Source organism: Daktulosphaira vitifoliae, unplaced genomic scaffold (genome assembly GCF_025091365.1).
Source record: "Daktulosphaira vitifoliae isolate Bord-2020 unplaced genomic scaffold, ASM2509136v1 Scaffold_3, whole genome shotgun sequence".
Lineage (NCBI taxonomy): Eukaryota > Metazoa > Arthropoda > Insecta > Hemiptera > Phylloxeridae > Daktulosphaira > Daktulosphaira vitifoliae.
Window position 1 is genome coordinate 29,890,722 of NW_026099574.1, and position 19,943 is coordinate 29,910,664.

Consider the following 19,943-nt stretch of genomic DNA (forward strand, 5'->3'; position numbering starts at 1 on the left):
ACTTAAGACGTCACAGCTCATGGAAAAAATTAACACCATGTAATATATTTTCAATATTGATAACAGTCATATGGTTTCAATCAAGGTGGATTCCACCTTAGTTTAAATCATTAACTAAGATAAACTGAGAAAGTTTATTATAGTTCATGGTTTCAATTATAATTAGGATAAGATACTGGAAATGTGTTTTATCGTATTTTATTTAATAGCTAAGAAATGACCTTTATCATCACAGAACTCAATATTTTCTAGACGAATTATGTTTAATTAATGCCTATTTATATAACTAAATAGCTATAGTAAATTGTAAAATTTTTTATTTATATTTAAAACTATACATACATTACGTTATTCGTTGTACACTCTTTCATATTCAACCAACATTTTATTTTTGAACTAACCAGTTTGGATAAGATTTTTTTAAATATAATAATTATGTCGAAGACTTATGAAATTGGTTTCATTGGTGCTGGTAGTATGGCCAAAGCCATTGGTCTAGGATTTGTATCTAAAGGTATAAGAACATTTAAAAAAATTAATAACTGAAATTTATAAATTATACAATGTTAATTGCCACCTATAAGTGAAAAGCAAAAAATAAATCGTCCTAAGCTTGAAATTTAGTAGATTTTTTTAACTGTGACACCATTATGAAATCCTGACAATGTCACTGCACATGTCTGAACCTAAAAATAAATACATGTTGACTTTTTTTTTCTAATTTGAAATTTGATTGTTTGTCTCTTGTGTAGAGATATTGTTCACTTATAATTCAATTAAATATTGTATTTAAAAAATTTAATATATCATCATGTATAAATATTGAACATTGATAATATATTTTTTGTAAAGTTACTTTAGTAACCTTACGTAATTCAAAATTTACTTTTAAATTTGATGAAATCTTACTAAATAAAGTTTTAATTTTAAAAATATTTGTTAGGTGTTAGGCAAGACTATACATAGAACTTTAATATTTCATATAATCTTTCAAGTGAAAAATATAATTTCTTTTTAAGTTTTATACATTTATTGAATAGGGAAATCTGGAACTAGTTAAAAACCTACTTCTACTTAATTATAAGGAAGTATTTAACATATTGTCTTTATTCTTTTTTTTAAATTTTTTTCTGATTTTTGCATACTGTTATATATATTATTAAAGGTTATAAAATATAATCATTTATCAATTTTCAGGTGTTGTTAAAGCAGAAGATATAATTGTATCAGCTCCATCAGAAAATAATAAAGCACCATGGAGAAATAAAGGAGTAACTGTAACAAACGATAATAGTAAAAGATTTCATTTTTTTTAACTTTATGCATATTAATACTTTATACATTTTAGATCAAGTATTTTCCAGTTGTAAAATATTATTTTTGGCTGTCAAACCTCAGCATTTTTCTTATGTAGTTTCTAAGTTAAATACCAAAAATGAAGGTATACCCATAAAAATTATAGTGTCTATCATGGCTGGTATACCTTGTAAAAAATTAAATGAGGTAAATAGTATACTATTTTTTATAACAATAATACTTATTTTATGCAGCTTTTTTAATACAACTCATTATTATAAAGAAAGTTTTTAACTTGCAGATATTTATACTTAATTCTAATTTGAATCTAGCACCTAGTTGTGTATTTAAAGTAATGCCCAATACGCCAAGTCTAATTGGAGAAGGTTTTTCCGGTAAAATAATCTATTTACTTAATCTTTTTTATTATGTCAATAATAAAAATTATGTTTGTTTTTTCAGTTATTTGTCATGAGTCATGTGCTATTCCAGAAGAACTCTCCCTAACTTTACCAAAAGTTATATCATTAATGTCTGCTATTGGAAAGGCAGAAGTTATACCAGAATCATTAATGGATGCAGCTGGAGCTTTATCTGGATGTGGACCAGCTTATGTAAACTAATACTTTAATTTTATAATATATTTATTCTGCAGTTAAATTACTTAAAAAATTTAATTTTTTACAAAAATTATGAGACGTGGTGTAGCGTAATTGTACATTCAACCAAAGTTTAAACACTGACGTTCAGCTGTATTATTACTGTTATCTCATAGATAGATTAATTTAAAAACTTAAAACAACTTAAAAACAATAATACACATATTTTTTATCTTCAACAAATAGAAGGCAAATCATATTTTTTATAAATGATATAGCAAAAGTTATGTCATTTAAAGTCCTCGGCTGGCTCTTAAAGAGCCATACAATAAACAACTTTTTTTTCTATAGACTTTTCTCATTATTGAAGCTTTAGTCGATGGTGCTGTTAAGCAAGGTATCCCCCGAAATTTAGCAGTTCAATTAGCAGCTAGTACTTTAGCTGGATCAAGTCGTATGGTTTTAGAGACAGGGAAACATACTGCTGAACTTAAGGATATGGTAACGTCTGCTGGAGGTTCTACAATTGCAGCTTTACATGCTTTAGAAAAAGGAGGTGTAAGGTAATCTTTTAATCTACTTTATCATATACATTGCATTGATTTATATTTTGTATGAATAGGTCTGCATTAATGGATGCAATTGAAGCTGCAACAAAAAGATCGAAAGAAATGGCTGATAAACCATGATACTTATGTACATTAAAAAATGTATTAATCTGTACAATTATAACTGTAATTCTTTGTATTTACACTAGTTTTATAAAACATATTGTATGGTTTTAATTTATTTTTCAACTAATAAATATATCAAAATTTTATTTTGTGTCAGGTGCATATTCAACACATCTTGAAGGATCTGTTGGGAAGAAATGTTGACATTTAGTCATCAGTCGTTTTAAAGCTTGAATGTACTTTCTTTGAGTTTCATCATTCAGTACATGAGCAACATTTTTAGAAAAAATTTTCTCTCTACCTGTTCGAGCATGAATTCCTACCATAGTAACACCTATAGGCCAAGGAGCATTACCGATAGCCATTTCTAAATATGCATCACTGGCTCTAAGATAATCTTTTTCTAACATATGTTTAGTTATAAGTGTTAGACTATCTAATATATCATCAGGGAGACTACTATTTTTTAACTTTCTTAAAAGGGGCTTGAGGTATAGCTGAGTTTGATTGTAAGTAGCTAATGCAAGTTTTCCTTTAACACTAGCTTTTTCTTTTACAGATCTAGAATTAAGTTGAACTTCCCACATTTTCAATAAAAGTTGTAAAAGTTGCAATATAATTTCCATGTCTTGAGTTCTATCTCGTCTTCTTCCTAATATACCCGCTTTAGACTGAATAGTTTCATAAGTTTTCATAGCATCTTCCATACTTTCTAATTCACTATAACTTTTTTCGGCTGTTTGATTTGTCATTAGCTCATCCAAGTAATCTTGATCAACTTTTTCTAATGCTTCTTGGAAATCATTTCTAAAACCCTAAATACAATGCATCAATAATAAATACTTAAAATGTATAAATAGATTTTAATAAAACAAATTGTTTTACAAAAGTGAATGTTAAAAAACATTTTAAGTATCACTAACAATTAAGTTGAGTCTACATTTATTTAGTGTCATTTTTTAGATGACAACATAAGAATTCCCTGAGATGAACATTATGTTTGTAAACTAAATGAATATTCAAAATATTTTTGGAAGGACAGGTTATATTTTTACAGTGTTTATGAAAGAAAAAATTTAATATTTTATTTTAAATAATGAAATTGCTAATTTTTGCACAAACATAAAAATACTTGGATATATTAAGCCCAATAAGTGGATTAATGAAAAGATACTAAAAAAAATTGAAATGTAAAACAATTTGTTTGGACAGTTTGATGATTATAAAATTTTATTATTAATGTCTTTGGTAGTCTCAAAAATTCAATAATAACATTATTACTTTACCCTCATTCCATCACCACAATAATCAAATTAAGTCTCACTAACTTTTTAATCAAAATTAAATATAGACTAATTATTATTAATTACAAATAATAATAAACATACTTTATTTGATTCAGGCTCAGCAAGTTCACTTTTACGTAAACGTTTAAAAGAATCCAATTCAGATTCTCCAAATAACATAATGGGTTCTCCACGTTCTCGTAATCGCCTTACAACTTCTTTTCTTGACAGGGTATGCTTCTCAGATGTAGTACTACTACTTTGATCACCAACTCCTAGTTATAAAGATAATTACTACTAAAAATTTCATTTAAATATTTTTATACAATTAAAAAATTATCCTAAATTTAAAATATTTAAAAAACCCAATATAGTCGGGACTCAGCACACAATGGTTTGATATCAAAATTAGCTTTTTTAAACCTAAATGATCAAAATTGGCTTTTTTGGTATTATTTTTTTATTTAGCTTACTGAAAAATATACAGTTTCAAGATCACAATTTAATTTCTAGCTATGTAAAGCGATTTGAATTAAAAAAAAACAACTAAAATTTTATCATTATATTATAAACTATAATTTTTAAAAACTTTGCCCCCTTTGTATACTTTTAAGTTCAGTTAAATTTTAAGTCAGTGACCTTAAATACATATACTTATGTATATGTCACATGACAATTTTTATATTTTAAAAAATGTGTACCCCTAATTTTGGGTAAATTTAAAATCTGTTATTTAATTTGGGACCAGTAAACTTTAAAACATAGAGAAGGGAATTTTTCAATATTTTGCTTGTTTTAAATCAGGAAGTATAAATTATGACCAACTTATTTTGATTTCAGATCAAAACGCCTAGCGTGGGGACCAGAATATTTTAAAATCTAACAGTGGTTAACATCTGTTATTATATAACACTAGGCTTTACCTAGCTGGGGCTTTGCCTCAGATTTGGTACCTAATATGTTTATGGCACGATAGACTATTTGGGCTGTCCTTACAGGTTGTCTACTGAATCTGATAAGAGTACCTGGCTATGCCTGGCACAACATGTGTTGTGTAATAAAAGTATAACTGCAAAAGCAGTTTACCAAAAAAATAGTTCCACTTATAAATTAAACAATAATTTAAAAAATAATAATACAACTCCAAAATACTTAGGTGTATTCACAATTATACATCATAATAACCTACTCGTATTATTCAAAAGAACAGGTAGGCGAAAAAACTTAATAATCATTTAAAACAATTTTTAAATATCATATTATTAGTAAAAACTACATGAACTAACATAAAATTTACAGGCACAAAGCAAAATTATATCTTAATAAAAATTATGCACGTGAACTTAAAAAACATGGCGGCAATAAATGTTTATAATTAAATTTTTATATCATTATGGTTTGCTAAAAAAAAATTTCTCATCTTTGTTAATAATTTACCTAGAATACCTTCATCAAGCTCTTTTATATAAAAAAATTTAAAAAATCGGACAAACTTAATTTAATTTAACAGAATTAACGATTTTTTAAATGTTTTATTATACAATAAAATATCAATGTAAATGTATGCAAAAATATTTTCAAGAAAAATTTTTTTTTGGTGAGGTGATATGTTCCATCTATCATCTCATTATACCCCTAAGGAGTAAACACTAATCTAAAAAAATATATATATACCTAATGAACAAGATATACAAAAGTATTTACAAAAAAATAAAATTATTTACATTCATTCATTATTCAAATAGTTATGATTGTTTTTAATAAAAACAATTTAAAAAATTTTAAATTTGATGATTTTAAAAATAGTAATTTGTTGGGGTTACCCTTTTACAGGGAACAAGGGATATTTTTTCAAATTTTGAGGGTTCTGTCTTTAACTAGATATGATTTGTTATTTTTCAATGTAACATTAAACAAAAGCGGTCAAGTAGGTGCTGAAAGCTTGTGGTAACAAACAAAAAATACTTCATAGTAAAATTAATACCTTTTCAGTTTTACATTGAAGTTAAAAGACACATGAAAATTAACAAACTATAATTAATAGAAGTTATAATGGTAGACAAAAGGCATAAATAGCTACTTTAAAAAACTAAAAATAAGGGAGAACTTTGATAACAAAACCCTAGTTTTTATACATAAAATATTGGAAAATATACATATTAAATGTATAATGTTTTAAAAAATAAATTAAAATATTTACATAACATACAAATTAATTAGTTAATCCTAAATGAAATAAGTAATTTATTAATTACTACAATTATATAAAATTATTTTTGGTTAAATCTAATATTACCAAAAGTTTGATTTTCAACTGGGTTTTCTAATCCTTCAATTTTAACTGAACATTTTTTCAAATATTCTTCTCTTTCTTTAGAAAGTAAATCAGCTCTTTTAAAGTACTTGCGGCCATCATTCTGTTAACAAGAAAACTATAGTTTATAGCACAAAACATTTCGTAAAATATTCAAGCAATTTTAATTTTATAAAAAAGTGAGATTCACTAAAAGTTAAACAAAATCATTATTGATCAGTGTTTAATAATATATTGTAGACAGTCAATTTTTGTTTTCATTTTTACGTTTTTCATATAATACTTTTTATTCTTCAACTCTGCCTAATATTAAATTTTCAAATAAATATTTAAATTAATTAAATCAAGGTGATTTGATCTTATTATTTTTTTTTTTTATCATTAATTTATACTATCAAGAAGTTAGTTACATTCTTAATGATGCACTTGTGTATTTTAATATGAATACATTATTATAACAACAAATACATATTACGAAAACAATAATAAAAACAACAAACAATAGTAAATTACATTGAAATTGTGGTTTACTTGAATCTTTAACTTAATTATCTTAAAACTTAGTTCATTGAGTTACTACACTAGCATCTTTATGATACAAATAACGGATTTTCTAGTTGACAATAATCGTTCCATAACCCCTAATTAATTAATTGTTGGAACATACCTAATTTTCAGAATGGACTGAATGTATATTTTAATGATTTTATTCTGAAGTTTATTATAAACTCCAGAAAACAATACGTTGAAACGTAAGAATCATAGATTTACATAGGAACATAAATCTTAAAAAACTTTATAAACATTTTTAAAAGAACAGAAAAAATTAAACCAATTCTATTACGATCTTATGCTATAAAATATAAACAATTGATACATTTTTTTGAAACACTAATTTTCAGTGGCACCCCTAGTCATAAGATATTTATATTATATAAATAATATTTTTACATAATATTATATATTAGGTATTATATATATTTTAGGTAGGAAAGGGTTGTTTTAAGCCACCTTCATCAAGACATCATTTCAATAAATAAATATGAAATTTATTTAAAAATAATTACGCTTAGCACTAAATAATCTAGATTATATCACAAGTAATAACATACAACTAAATTAGCTTCTTCAATTTGTTTTCTCTTCTTTTCTATTTCCGCTTTTAACAGATCCATGAGTTAAGTCAGAAATTAAAAATATAATTTAAGAAATCAAATTCTTCCTAATTTATTTATAAAAATTGTATAATGAATGTTTTAATAGAAATTACAGAAATTTAAACTACAAAATATTTTTATCAATCGTAACTCCAACATAAATATTTACTACGAACATAAAAAAAATGAATAAGGTTAGTGCATGATAAAATGATAAGAGCTAAGCGCATAACAATAGCTCGGGAGATATGTTCTATAGCATATAACATAGAATAAATAAAATTATCAAAGTAATTGAAAATTGTAAAATTAGGGTAATTGCTATTCTAGTCGATTTTTTTGAATGATAAAATTTTAACAACTGTCGAAAAATTAAATTATTATCATTGAAAAACTCGATTGAATATTAAATTACTCTAAGTATACAATTTTCAATTACTTCGAATAATTGCAATATACAGGGTGGCCCACCACTCACTGACAACTTAAATAACTTTTGATCCAGTTAATATTTTTAGCTGATTTTTTTTTTAAATAATAGTTATACGTTAGGTCTATAGCTATATCTCAATAATTAATTTTTTTACATTTTATTAAAAATATTAATTATTTTTAAATTTTAAATAAAATGTAAAAAAAAAATCTAAGATAGCTATTTTGTAGAGTAGAATTTAAGAAAAATTTTAGTAAAAAAATATCTTATTAATATTCAGTAGTAAATATTCTGTAGCGTTTTGAAGTTTGTGAAAATTTGAATTTTCATGTACTATTTTACGGTATTAAACATTGAAATACGTATTGAGAAAAGGACAGAAGAAAACGCTATCTTTTCAATATACTTTTGAATGAGAGTGATAAGTAATAATTGCCTTATCTAATTTCTTATCATGGTATTAATGCCAAGTTTGTAATGTATACACACTATCATCATATGTATACACAGTAATCATGAAAAGATAGCGTTTTCTTCTGTCCTTTTCTCAATACGTATTTCAATGTTTAATACCGTAAAATAGTACATGAAAATTCAAATTTTCACAAACTTCAAAACGCTACAGAATATTTACTACTGAATATTAATAAGATATTTTTTTACTAAAATTTTTCTTAAATTCTACTCTACAAAATAGCTATCTTAGATTTTTTTTTTACATTTTATTTAAAATTTAAAAATAATTAATATTTTTAATAAAATGTAAAAAAATTAATTATTGAGATATAGCTATAGACCTAACGTATAACTATTATTTAAAAAAAAAATCAGCTAAAAATATTAACTGGATCAAAAGTTATTTAAGTTGTCAGTGAGTGGTGGGCCACCCTGTATACATATTCTTGAGTAGTTTATTATCAATTACTTTTAACATCATCCCTTATAACATTATAGGATCTCAACTTTTTTTGTTAAAAGGCAATATATTTAAATAGCGTGTAGGTCGATAACAACTATTGAACAAGTACACCGGAAGACAAACATTTTTATGCTTTCATGAGAGGATAAGTGTAGCTGAAAAAGCGGTGTTGAGAAGGAACTGGTTCCAAAAGGAACGGATTCCTGGAACGAGTTCTTTTTGAAGGAACGATGCTAGGAACTGCTTCCTTTTAAAATAAAGGAACGAGGAAAATGAACAAATTCCATTTTTTAAGGAACGTGAACGGAAATTACAGTTCCTAAAAATTTTTATAAACATGTTTTAGTGTAGTTTTCTTTGTATCTAGACATTAAAATATTAAGGTATTTTTAGTTGACTTTTGACAATGGAAGTCCCCTATATACCCAGCCGAGATCGTAGGCTGTTTAAATGAATCAATTGACTATAAATAGAGTTATTATCACATGTAGGTATACAGTAAATATTTAATATATGTGTACATATATTAAATAATGCACCAAATATTATCATCGATTCTTGTTAACTAATATATGTTAAAGGTTTTGGGTTTTCTGATTTATAATTTCTAACTTATATGTAGACAATAGACATAGGTCGCGTTGAAACAAGTCGTTAGCATTTACTACCTGCTTATAAATATAATTTTCGAATACTACAAATANTAATTTTCGAATACTTTTAGATAAGGAATACTACAAATTTGTTTTGTATTCGACTGCTGATGAAAATCATTGATGACCGTTATCATGATCTCATTACCACAATTTTTTAAATAACTTGGTTACATAAAAGGAACGAAGAGTGGAACGAGTTCTTATTTTGGAGGAACTGGATCTGGAACAAGTTCCTTCTTAATATAAAGAACTAGGATCTGGAACGAGTTCATATTTTAGAAAATGAACGGGGAACGGAACGAGTTCCATTTAAAAAGGAACTTTCCCAACACTGTGAAAAAGTAGAAATAGTCGTAATCGTACCTCCTATCTATTCCACACTTTAACTTCTGAAGTACTGATTCACAAATTGTTATCGAACTGTCGTATTCTTAATTAGATCATTTTCCTACATTTTAAGCTATTTTCTCTTTTTCATAGATATATTTGTATATAAAAAAAAGAAAACCTAGCACAGTGGGGTGGCGGCACAGTAGGGTCGTGGCATAGTTGGGTCCAGTATAGATGATATCTGACAGTGATTAAAATCACTATCATAAAAAACACTTCGATGCAAATCTGTAGATAGTGTTTAATTAAAAAAAAAAAATTTGTTAAAATAGCATATTTTTAAATATGGTAGCCATTTGCGCATAGAAGATAGGTCGTCGGGACAAATTTTTTTATTTCATTTTATAGTACATAAAATCAGCTTTAATTTGATATATATTTAAAGGACGCAGTATTTCCGGAACATTTTCAAAAATTAAGTTGAAAAAGTTAGTTTTTGTAAAAAAGTTGCTATTTTAAATCCCCCCTGTGAGCAGAATAAGTGTTAGATTTTCAAAAAAAAATGATATAAAATGAAAGAAAATTACCTAAGGTTTCAATATAAAGAAATATTATTTTGATTAGTTAATATTTGAAAAAGTTATGGCAGTTTTAAGTACAAAAAACATTCCGATAGAAGGTGATTTTTATCGTAAACATTACATTTTTTTTATAATTTCGACAGCCATTTGCACATAGAAGATAAGGTGTCGGGACAAATTTTTTTTTTTCATTTTATAGTACATAAAAAAAGCTTTAATTTGATATATGTTTAAAGGACGCAGTATTTCCGGAACATTTTCAAAAGTTCAGTTGAAAAAGTTCTATTTTTTATACAATGTTTCAAAGTTTGAACCCCCCCTATATAAGGGGAAATTGTCTAATTTTAATAAAAAGTATGTCAAATGGAAGATGTACTTATAATGTATTTAGAAAAAAAAAAATTGTGCTGATACATGCATTTTTCGAAAAGTTATAGCATTTTTAAGTTGAAAATTAAAAATTGAAAATCGAAAATTTTAACACAAAAATAGTGTTTTTTTAACTACGGCAACCGTTTACATGCAGAAGATAAAGTGTCGGGACAAATTTTTTTTTTTCATTTTATAGTACATAAAATAAGCTTTAATTTGATATATGTTTAAAGGACGCAGTATTTCCGGAACATTTTCAAAAATTAAGTTGAAAAAGTTAGTTTTTGTAAAAAAGTTGCAATTTTAAATCCCCCCCCATGAGCAGGTTAAGTGTTAAATTTTCAAAAAAATTATATCAAATGAAAGGAAAATATCTAAGGTTTTAGTTTAAAAAAAAATTATGTTGATTTGTTGATTTTTGAAAAAGTTATGGAAGTTTTAAGAAAAAAAAGTGAAAAAAATGACAAAATTTGTCGATTTTTAAATTTGTAATTTTTTTGGATATTTCCCCCATTTGCGGGGAACGAGGGAAAATTTTTAAATTTTTAAGGGTAATGTCTTCAACTAGATACAATTTATGATCTTTTGACGTATTGTTAAAAGAAATCGGTCCAGTGAGAGCTGAGAAAAAGTAGTGACAGACACAAGGTCATATAAATTTTATAAAAAAATACAATTTTCAGTCACGGGACCTTAATTTATTACTAAATAAAGAGTATACAGGCTAGCGCTATGATATTTTAAGCGCATGCCAAGAGGCAAATGGTTCGAGGGACTAAAAAATTATAGCGGTTATACTTACTCTAAGTAAAAAAAAAAAGAATTGCTCATAAAAAAAACTTTGAAAAAGTCAACATACGCTATTATACTAACACTATTAAAAGCGACCAAATGATAAATCCACCCCTGGCAAGGTGTAAATTTCAAACACGAAGCACATCTCAAGAATCAAAACTCATTATTTGACAATATGATTTACTTTTCGTTACTTTTCTCTAGGCCCCATATAATTTCAATACTCCTTATTTCTAACTTATCACTTTATTTAATGAAACATAAATACATGTCAAATGGGTAATGTCAAGTTTACACTAAATTTGTAGCATAATTTTCTTACTTTTCAGGTAGAAATTAAGATTTTATAAGATAAAATATGCCTACCCTAAAAATAAAATACATAAGCTATATACAGGGTGTTCAGTAAGTCAGGAAACGGGTTTCTATTGTTCTCATTGATACAAACAATGAGAACAATAGAAACCCGTTTCCTGACTTACTGAACACCCTGTATACTACAACAATAGTGAAATATTATTTGTTTTATTTTTTCTTGTTATCTTAAAATTACAACTCAATAGGACCAAAAGCATTTAAAAATCCAAAAGGACTGAGAGCTATTAATAGATTTTTAAGATTGTTTTTAGATTTTTTTTGTAATAAATTTTGTTTGGCTCTTAAAACTCTTTCTTCCAAAATAGAAACCTTAAAAAAAAAATAAGTTTATTAAAATATACAATTCAAAAATGTGTGTACATACTCTTTCTTCAAGTTGCCTTATTTCTCTCGCATTTTCATTTATTCTAGCTTTGATTTTAAAATATGATGTATCTTTAGACTTATGGCACTTGTCACACTTTGTAGTTGCATGTTTAGGATCATCTTTAAAATAACCTTTGCAACTTTTACTGAATACACCATAGTTACCTAAACAAACTTCAATACTATCCACTTGTTCCAAGAGATTTTCTAATTCAATTTTATTTTTTATTGGATTTTTATACTCATATTCTTTTTTATTTATAATAATTGATGGAACAAGACTATCTTTAAATTGAATAGATTTAATTGTTTTATTGTTTTCGTCATACTGTATGAACATAGTTGTATTTTGTGGTAAAATATACTGCCCTGTCCATAAATCATTAGGTAGTGCAATTTGTTTGCAAATTCCATGTAAATAACTTACATCTCTAAATTCTGAATTTATATTGCAATCGTCTACAGCATGTAATGTTTCATTTATACCAATTCTTGTTGAACTTTTTATTAATGATTTTGGCTGTTCTAAAGGTTGATACATGGATTGGATTAAATTTTTTTGTGGTGATTTTGATTGTTGAAGTAAATTATCACAACATAAACCAATTGAAGTGGACATATTACTACTATAAATTTCAGCATCAATTAAATTATGACTTGAAACATTATTATCCAATGAAGAAATATCTATGTTAAGCTGTTCTAATGATTTTTTTTCAGTTGGCATTTGTGTATGTTGACAAGTAATACTTGATTTTGATAATGGATTGATAATCACAGAAGAGTTCACAATTTCAGTAGTTTCTTTGTCAACATCTTCGGTTAAATCAATACATTTAATTTCTTTAAGCTGATCTAAACATAAAAGTATACAATACATTAGTTGTTAATATTTAATAATACAACAGATTAATGGTTTTTATCACATTTCTCTTGTTCAAAAAATCATCATTTTTGAAAAGTATTATTTTTTTAATTTCTCCATTTAATTATGCTGATTAAAATAAAATAAGTGAATAACCAGTTATACTAAATCATTACATTATAATTAGTGATAATTTCTAAAAAAACTTAACCATTTCAATTACAAATATGTTTTGGGGGTTTTTGTATACAGTTTTATGAAAGTTGAGTTAATTGTAGTTAAAAAACTATCCCTACACATGTTATAAAATAAGATGTACTCTCTTTAAGATAACTTACTTAAGTTACCTTTTATTAATATATAATATACTATAATCACAATAAAATAATATGATACTAATACTATAAGACTGATATAAAATATGATCTAACATTACTATAAGATACTAATATATAATACTATAAGATAAGTTACTAATTCAAACTTAAACCAAAGTTTCCGCAGACACCCACAATAAATAGTAATTCATTTTAATAAGAATCTGTTAAATACGTTAATTTTTAAATAAATCATTATTGTAACAAAATAAACAAAATTTGAATCTTTATAAAAATTCTATGATAAATTTACCTATTAATTGAATTTTAGTTTTCTTAGTAAATGGATCATTTACAGAATTTCTATTAGATCTTTTAACACTAGTAGATTTTCCCACAACATGTGGTATCGCACCACTGACTAATGTTGCTACTTCAGTAATACCACTATTAGGAACAAATACTTTTCGATAAATAACATCTTCTTTTTTAAAATGCCTCTCACATACAACGCTATTCTCAGTCAATCGTAAACCAAATGCAGAGTTCCACACACCTAATACTTTCTAGTAAAACAAAATATAATCAAAATTAGTTTAAAAATACGATTTAAATTTAAACTTACCCAATAATTTTATTTTTTATTTTAATACATTACATTTAATAGTAAATGGAAAATTATTATTAACTATGCATTAGTAAAGAATATAAAATATAAATATTTTCAATTAAAATATAGTAATAAAATTTAAACGTATGTAACACTTTTTATTTAACTTTTTTAAATAAATAAAATAAACTTTCATTAACTCATTCAAATTCATAAATGATAACATTAGCCAAATTGAGAAAATTAAGAAAGTCTTCCCAAATACTCCATTTAAACATCAAAAGAAGTAACCAAAAAAAATTTGAATTATGACATGGTACTACATTTTCCTTGACCTCACATAACATTATCAACTTACATAAAAGTATATAGAGATCTGAATCATAAGTACATAGTGGCCTAGTGGTAAGATATGTCTCTACGACACGTTTATATCACACAACATCTAGTACAGTTTCAATGATTGGCCGTCAATCCTCAGCAGCCGTGTTATTATTTCTAAGTTATCTTAGTATGTTTCTAACTTATTTGCTTAATTCTTTTATTAAGGCTCCATACTTGCAGATTAAGAAAATACATTTTTCTTACAATTAGGTTTTGAATTTAAGAAAAAATAAAGACATATTTCTTCATTTATTACTGAAGTATCAAACCTTAATATGTATGTTAAAAATATATTTTTTAAATTTTAAGTTAGCATAATTAAATTTTGTATTTATTATTATTTTTTTTAATATCTTAAATTAACATGACTAAATTATTTGTCAATGTACTCAATGAGTATATATCTATATATACTTTTTATTTACAAAAAAATTAATTAATTTATAAATATGTAATCATATTTCAACCTTTGATGGGCAGAACATAGATGCTTTAGGAACTTTAAAATCAATCATGTTTTGTTTTTCACGTATAGTACCACTTATACAACCAGGTATACAACATCTATTCGCAATATTTTTATTTGTGACAAGCAAAACAGTATCTTTTTTTTTTGGTTCTACTTTCTGTAAGAAATATAAAATAATTATTAATATTAAATAAAGATTAATATAAATTTGTCATTTTTTTTTTAATGAATTAAACCTTAGCAGCAAAGAACATTGATAATAAATTTATTTTTATATCTTAAATAAGATGTATAAATTATTATAGCTATTTTGTTTTAAAAATAATATATAGAGTAAATTTAACGTTAATGATTAATAACATTTTTATGAATTTACTATATAAATTATCAAAAAATACATCAATTCTAATATTAATTCTACAAGAATTAATTCAGAATTTGATGTGCAGTAGTAAATTATATGTATAATTGTTTATTTACTTTTGTGTAATTTAGAACACTAGACTTTGTTGTATTTTTTAAATTTCCTGGAGGACTGATTAACACTTTTTCAGTATTAATATCTGATGACTCCATAGCGCTATATGTATCTATATAACAAAATGCATAACAATGAATAATCTTCTATTTTAATAAACATACTGTTTATATTTTTAAATATACCTTAGATATGATTTTTGAATATTTTGTTTATAAATTCTAATAAATTACTACTATATATAAGTTATTTAATTTTTAAATATTAATTTAAGATGTAAAAAATAATCATTTCTTTAACTTGATATTGCTTGTTTGATATATTTTATCAGAACCATAGTAGTTTTACATTTATTTGTTTATAAAAAAGATATTATAATTACAAATTAAATAAAACAAAACAATTAGTTAAGTAGACACACTTACACAAAATATATTAACAAAATTGATTTAGTTCTCATTAATGCACTACAGGAAGACTATTACAAAATTTACAAAAAAATGAATATCAACATTTTTAAATTAAAGTTTTTATATAGACTTTTAAGACCTGTATAGAAATATTAAGATAATATACAACTAATATTAATATTTGTAATTGAAAAAAATATATCTTGAATGGATACTTATTATTCTACATGGATAAGTACTTTTGTACATGATAATAATTTAATTTTTATTTGCAAATAAAAGTTAAAATTAAACCTAATATTTATTGTTATTTAAATTAAAAAAAACAGTTAATATAGAAAAATTTCAAATAGAATTGATTATAAAAATGATGATAAATTTGAAAAAATAATAAATGTATTTATGTTCATCAGAATTATCTGCAAAAACTAAAGAACTATATTTAGGATAAATATTAACTTGTCCAATGAACGTACTATCTCGAAAATAAGTAGAAATATCATAAACCAAAACAAAACATTTTTTCCTCTTCAATTCTTTAAAGAATAAGTATTAAAAAAAAAAAATTATCTAGAACAATTGTCCAAAAGCCCGGGAAATACAACTAATTCCAATATCTATTAATTTTTGTAACATTTGATAAGTTATCATATTATCTCTTTTTATAAAAAAAGGAGAACCAGAACAATCAATATCTAAAATTTAATACTAACTTCAGAATAATTATTTCAAGAGTTGGTATAACTTTAAAAATTAACCTATATCTAAGCAACATTCAATTCAAAATAAAAATTTATCTTTGAAAAATGTAAAATACTATTTTAAGGATAAGAAATAAAACTTAAGTTATTCCCGAATTATATATATATATATATATATATTACCAGATGACAAAATATTACTTAGTAAAGTAAATTTTGAATGATAATGCGTGTTCTAAATTTGCAATTAAGTTTTAACTACTTATTTTCACTGAAATAAGTAAAAATACAGACTTGGAAGATATATTCTTAGACCGTGTTTAAATAAACAAAAAATTGTACTTTGTATTATAGACAGAGCCGTAAAAAGGGGGATAGAGGTGTCTACGCCCCCACCGCAAAATCGTAAAATGAATAATTTTTTTTAAAAATTGTGATGTCTGTTATGTTTTGCGTACAACTTCAATGCCATTTAGATTTATTAGTCTTCTTCTTTTTCCTCGCCTTAATCCCAACTATTTAGAGTCGGCCACCCGTATCTTAAACTTCCACTTGACACAATCTCCCATATCCTCAACGCGATATGAGCGTATTTAAATTGAGCTTATAATAAAAAGAAAGTTGGATCCTTTGTTATGGTGGAATGTGAGAAAAATGATGTTTCCTGACTTATTTGATCTTTTATTGTTGAGATTATGTGTTTCTTCAACTTCTGTTCCGTGCGAACGGACATTTTCTAAAGCGTGATACACAATTACTGAAAGACTTACAGTTAAAAATCAGAGATGTTACTGTTTTTGAATAGTATATTATCAATATCGAGCTGTCGTCTTAATGCTCATCTGTAAATCTATAAAAATAATGCAAGTTAGCTAATGATCTCGGTTTTAGAGCAAAGTTTTCTGATAAACGATAAGGGAAAGTAAAAAAATTAGATTTTGAATTAATTGAAGACGATATGCAAATTAAAAGAAGTAAATTCAAAAAAAATATATGTGAAGTTTATGATCAAATTCTTACAGAACTAAAAAATCGATTTGAAAAAATTTCTGAAGTTTGTGAAGATCTTGAATTTTTGTATGGTAGTAGCTCGATAAATAACTCATTTGACTATATACAAAAATGTTCAATTGACCTATCCCTTAAGTATGAAATAAATCTAAATGCTTCAGATTTTATTTCTGAAATAAAAGATTTTAAGTCTCAAGCATTATCTCTTTTACCCGACTTAAGAGTCACAGCACCTTTAGACCTGCTTCAATTAATTACAAAATATTATTTACGTGCTAAGTATACAAACGTAGATATAGCTTTACGCATATTTTTGACTTTGCCAATAACTATGGTGACGTATGAAAGATAATTCAGTAAGTAAAAACTTATTAAAAACTCTTTAAGATCGACAATTGGACAAGATCAAATATCTAATTTGTCTATTTTATTTATCGAACATATATTGATAAATACTTTAGATACAGATAAAATTAATGACATTGCTGGGAAAAAGTTGGAAAAATTTTTATTTTATAATATTTAAAATTAATATTAAATAATGTTATGTTTTTTACACATTACGTGCTAAATATTTATATGTTGCTTATAATTTTTTTTGTAAACTTTTATTTTAAAAAGTTACAGATTTTTTTTTAAATAGTTTTAATGATTTTACTTAAATTTATAAATTTACAAGATTTGGAAATCTTTTAATATACACCCCATTTAATATGTAAGGTTGTCTTCCTCAAATAAATCTGATGAATTATATTCATTATTAGCATTAATACTAAAAAAAGATACCATTATATGGTTATATAAATATTATATATATTACTTTATATTATGTATTCCATAAAAATGATATTTGTAGTATTTAATTTAACTTAAATAACTTGCAGGATCCTTGGATTTGCCACTGTAAGGTAATACTAACTAAACCTTAATATATAGTGAGCAATAATAATTGTATTAATTGTTTTAATAAATTATTTTATTCGATATATTTACAGATAAACATTGAATTGGCACTGCATGAACCTTTAATATTCGTTTAGGCTGAGGAGAGTAATTGAGCAATATCTCAATTAAAGGATATCTATTTATCTTATTTTTGTTTCCAATATATTTAACAAAATTTTTAAGTTTTATAATTAAATCATAAGTTAAATAGTAAATTATGAGCTATAATGAAATATTAGTCAATAAAAATATTAAAAGTTTTTCTTGTTAATTAATTTTATCTATGTATTTTAATATTGAATTTATAACTTTGAAGTAAAATTACAAGGATATTTTTAAGTTATCAGAATGACTTATTTATTAAAATTGTGTAAACCAATTTAAATTTTATTCTATTAATCTAGAAAAGTACTGTTATAATAATTGTTAATCCCGTATAAGCTCATTTTGGTATTTTACAAATTAAATTAATTTATAATTTAAGTATATATTTTTATAAAATTAATAATATTACTTTTTAAAATTGAAAATTGTACCAGTTTTATTTACCAGTGAGTTGTTTTACACTTAATGGTGTGAATAATTTTCCTAAACAACAAATTGGCGACAAATTCCCTGATTATTATAATTCGATGGACAGATATTTGAGAAAATTAACACTGAAGTCAAACGAGTTAAGTAGTTAAAGCGCCAAATTCAAATAATAGGTTGAACAATATTTAAGTGTCATAAATGTATAGTGCAGTAAATAAACTGCATGGGAGAACGTCACTCGGCTGAATATTACGATAAAAGGAATTCTATCATTACCAATAGTACTCGGTTGCGTTCTATCGTGTCCCGCGGGTTAGAAAAAAGGTCCATAAGAAATCTGGCAACGTTATCGTTCCATAAGTCTGTATAATTAAAAGGGACAGATCATTGAAATTATTCATTATGATTACCAATACCATGTTGCCAGTTTGCTTATTGACATATTTTATTTGAATTTGTTGCCGTTTTTAAAATATCTGTTTCATCTGCCGAAAACGGTTGTTTGAATTTGTCGCTCAAATATACTAAAATTAATAGACCGTCCGGTTGAGTTATTTTCCTATTTGTATAGTAAATATATTACATTTATAAAATGTATGCTGTTTGTTATGTCGACTTAGTCAATTTTTAGTACAAATTATTTAAGCACCAATTTAACTACATTATAGTTATTCGTTTTTCTTCTGTTTTTAGCAGACATATTTGTTACATTTATAGAAGTTTTAAATTTTAATTTGACATTCAATGTATAATATAATTAATAATAATTCAATTGGATATGCACTGTTATAACTTTTAATTTAAAATTATAAATAATTGTTTACAAAATTGTGAACTTAATAATTGTATAAAAATGTTATATAAAAATTGGCTGAAATATTACGAAATGTATATATATATATATATATGTTATTTAATTAGTTTTAGAGAGTTATTGATTTATCATTGACTACTAAATTTTTCCTAAAGTAATAATAATAATCTTGGTAATATTTTTTTTGTCCTTGTTGAGTAATTTTTAGGTTCATCCTTTATCTTATAAGGGTACAATTTTTTTTTTTTT

At 24.8% G+C, this 19,943-nt stretch overlaps 3 protein-coding genes across 3 annotated transcripts; 1 reads left to right on the forward strand and 2 right to left on the reverse strand.

Moving 5' to 3' along the window:
- The first annotated feature begins 128 nt into the window (after positions 1-128).
- LOC126903029 (uncharacterized) lies at positions 129-2,715 on the forward strand. Its single transcript, XM_050680931.1, has 7 exons — positions 129-514; positions 1,198-1,293; positions 1,349-1,503; positions 1,598-1,691; positions 1,759-1,910; positions 2,247-2,458; positions 2,518-2,715. Exons 1-7 carry the CDS (start codon positions 436-438, stop codon positions 2,582-2,584), a joined length of 855 nt encoding a protein of 284 aa, XP_050536888.1. The 5' UTR covers positions 129-435; the 3' UTR covers positions 2,585-2,715.
- On the reverse strand, positions 2,622-7,494 carry LOC126903028 (pre-mRNA-splicing factor 18). The gene is made up of 4 exons (XM_050680929.1): positions 7,282-7,494; positions 6,152-6,272; positions 3,958-4,130; positions 2,622-3,384 (listed from the first exon to the last, which is right to left on the reverse strand). The coding sequence occupies exons 1-4, from the start codon at positions 7,342-7,344 to the stop codon at positions 2,713-2,715; spliced, it is 1,029 nt and encodes a 342-aa protein (XP_050536886.1). The 5' UTR covers positions 7,345-7,494; the 3' UTR covers positions 2,622-2,712.
- A 4,427-nt stretch (positions 7,495-11,921) lies between these two features.
- Positions 11,922-15,879, reverse strand: LOC126903027 (uncharacterized). Its single transcript, XM_050680928.1, has 6 exons — positions 15,705-15,879; positions 15,282-15,391; positions 14,800-14,958; positions 13,652-13,904; positions 12,155-13,011; positions 11,922-12,099 (listed from the first exon to the last, which is right to left on the reverse strand). Exons 2-6 carry the CDS (start codon positions 15,375-15,377, stop codon positions 11,962-11,964), a joined length of 1,503 nt encoding a protein of 500 aa, XP_050536885.1. The 5' UTR covers positions 15,378-15,391; positions 15,705-15,879; the 3' UTR covers positions 11,922-11,961.
- Between the last annotated feature and the right edge of the window lie 4,064 nt (positions 15,880-19,943).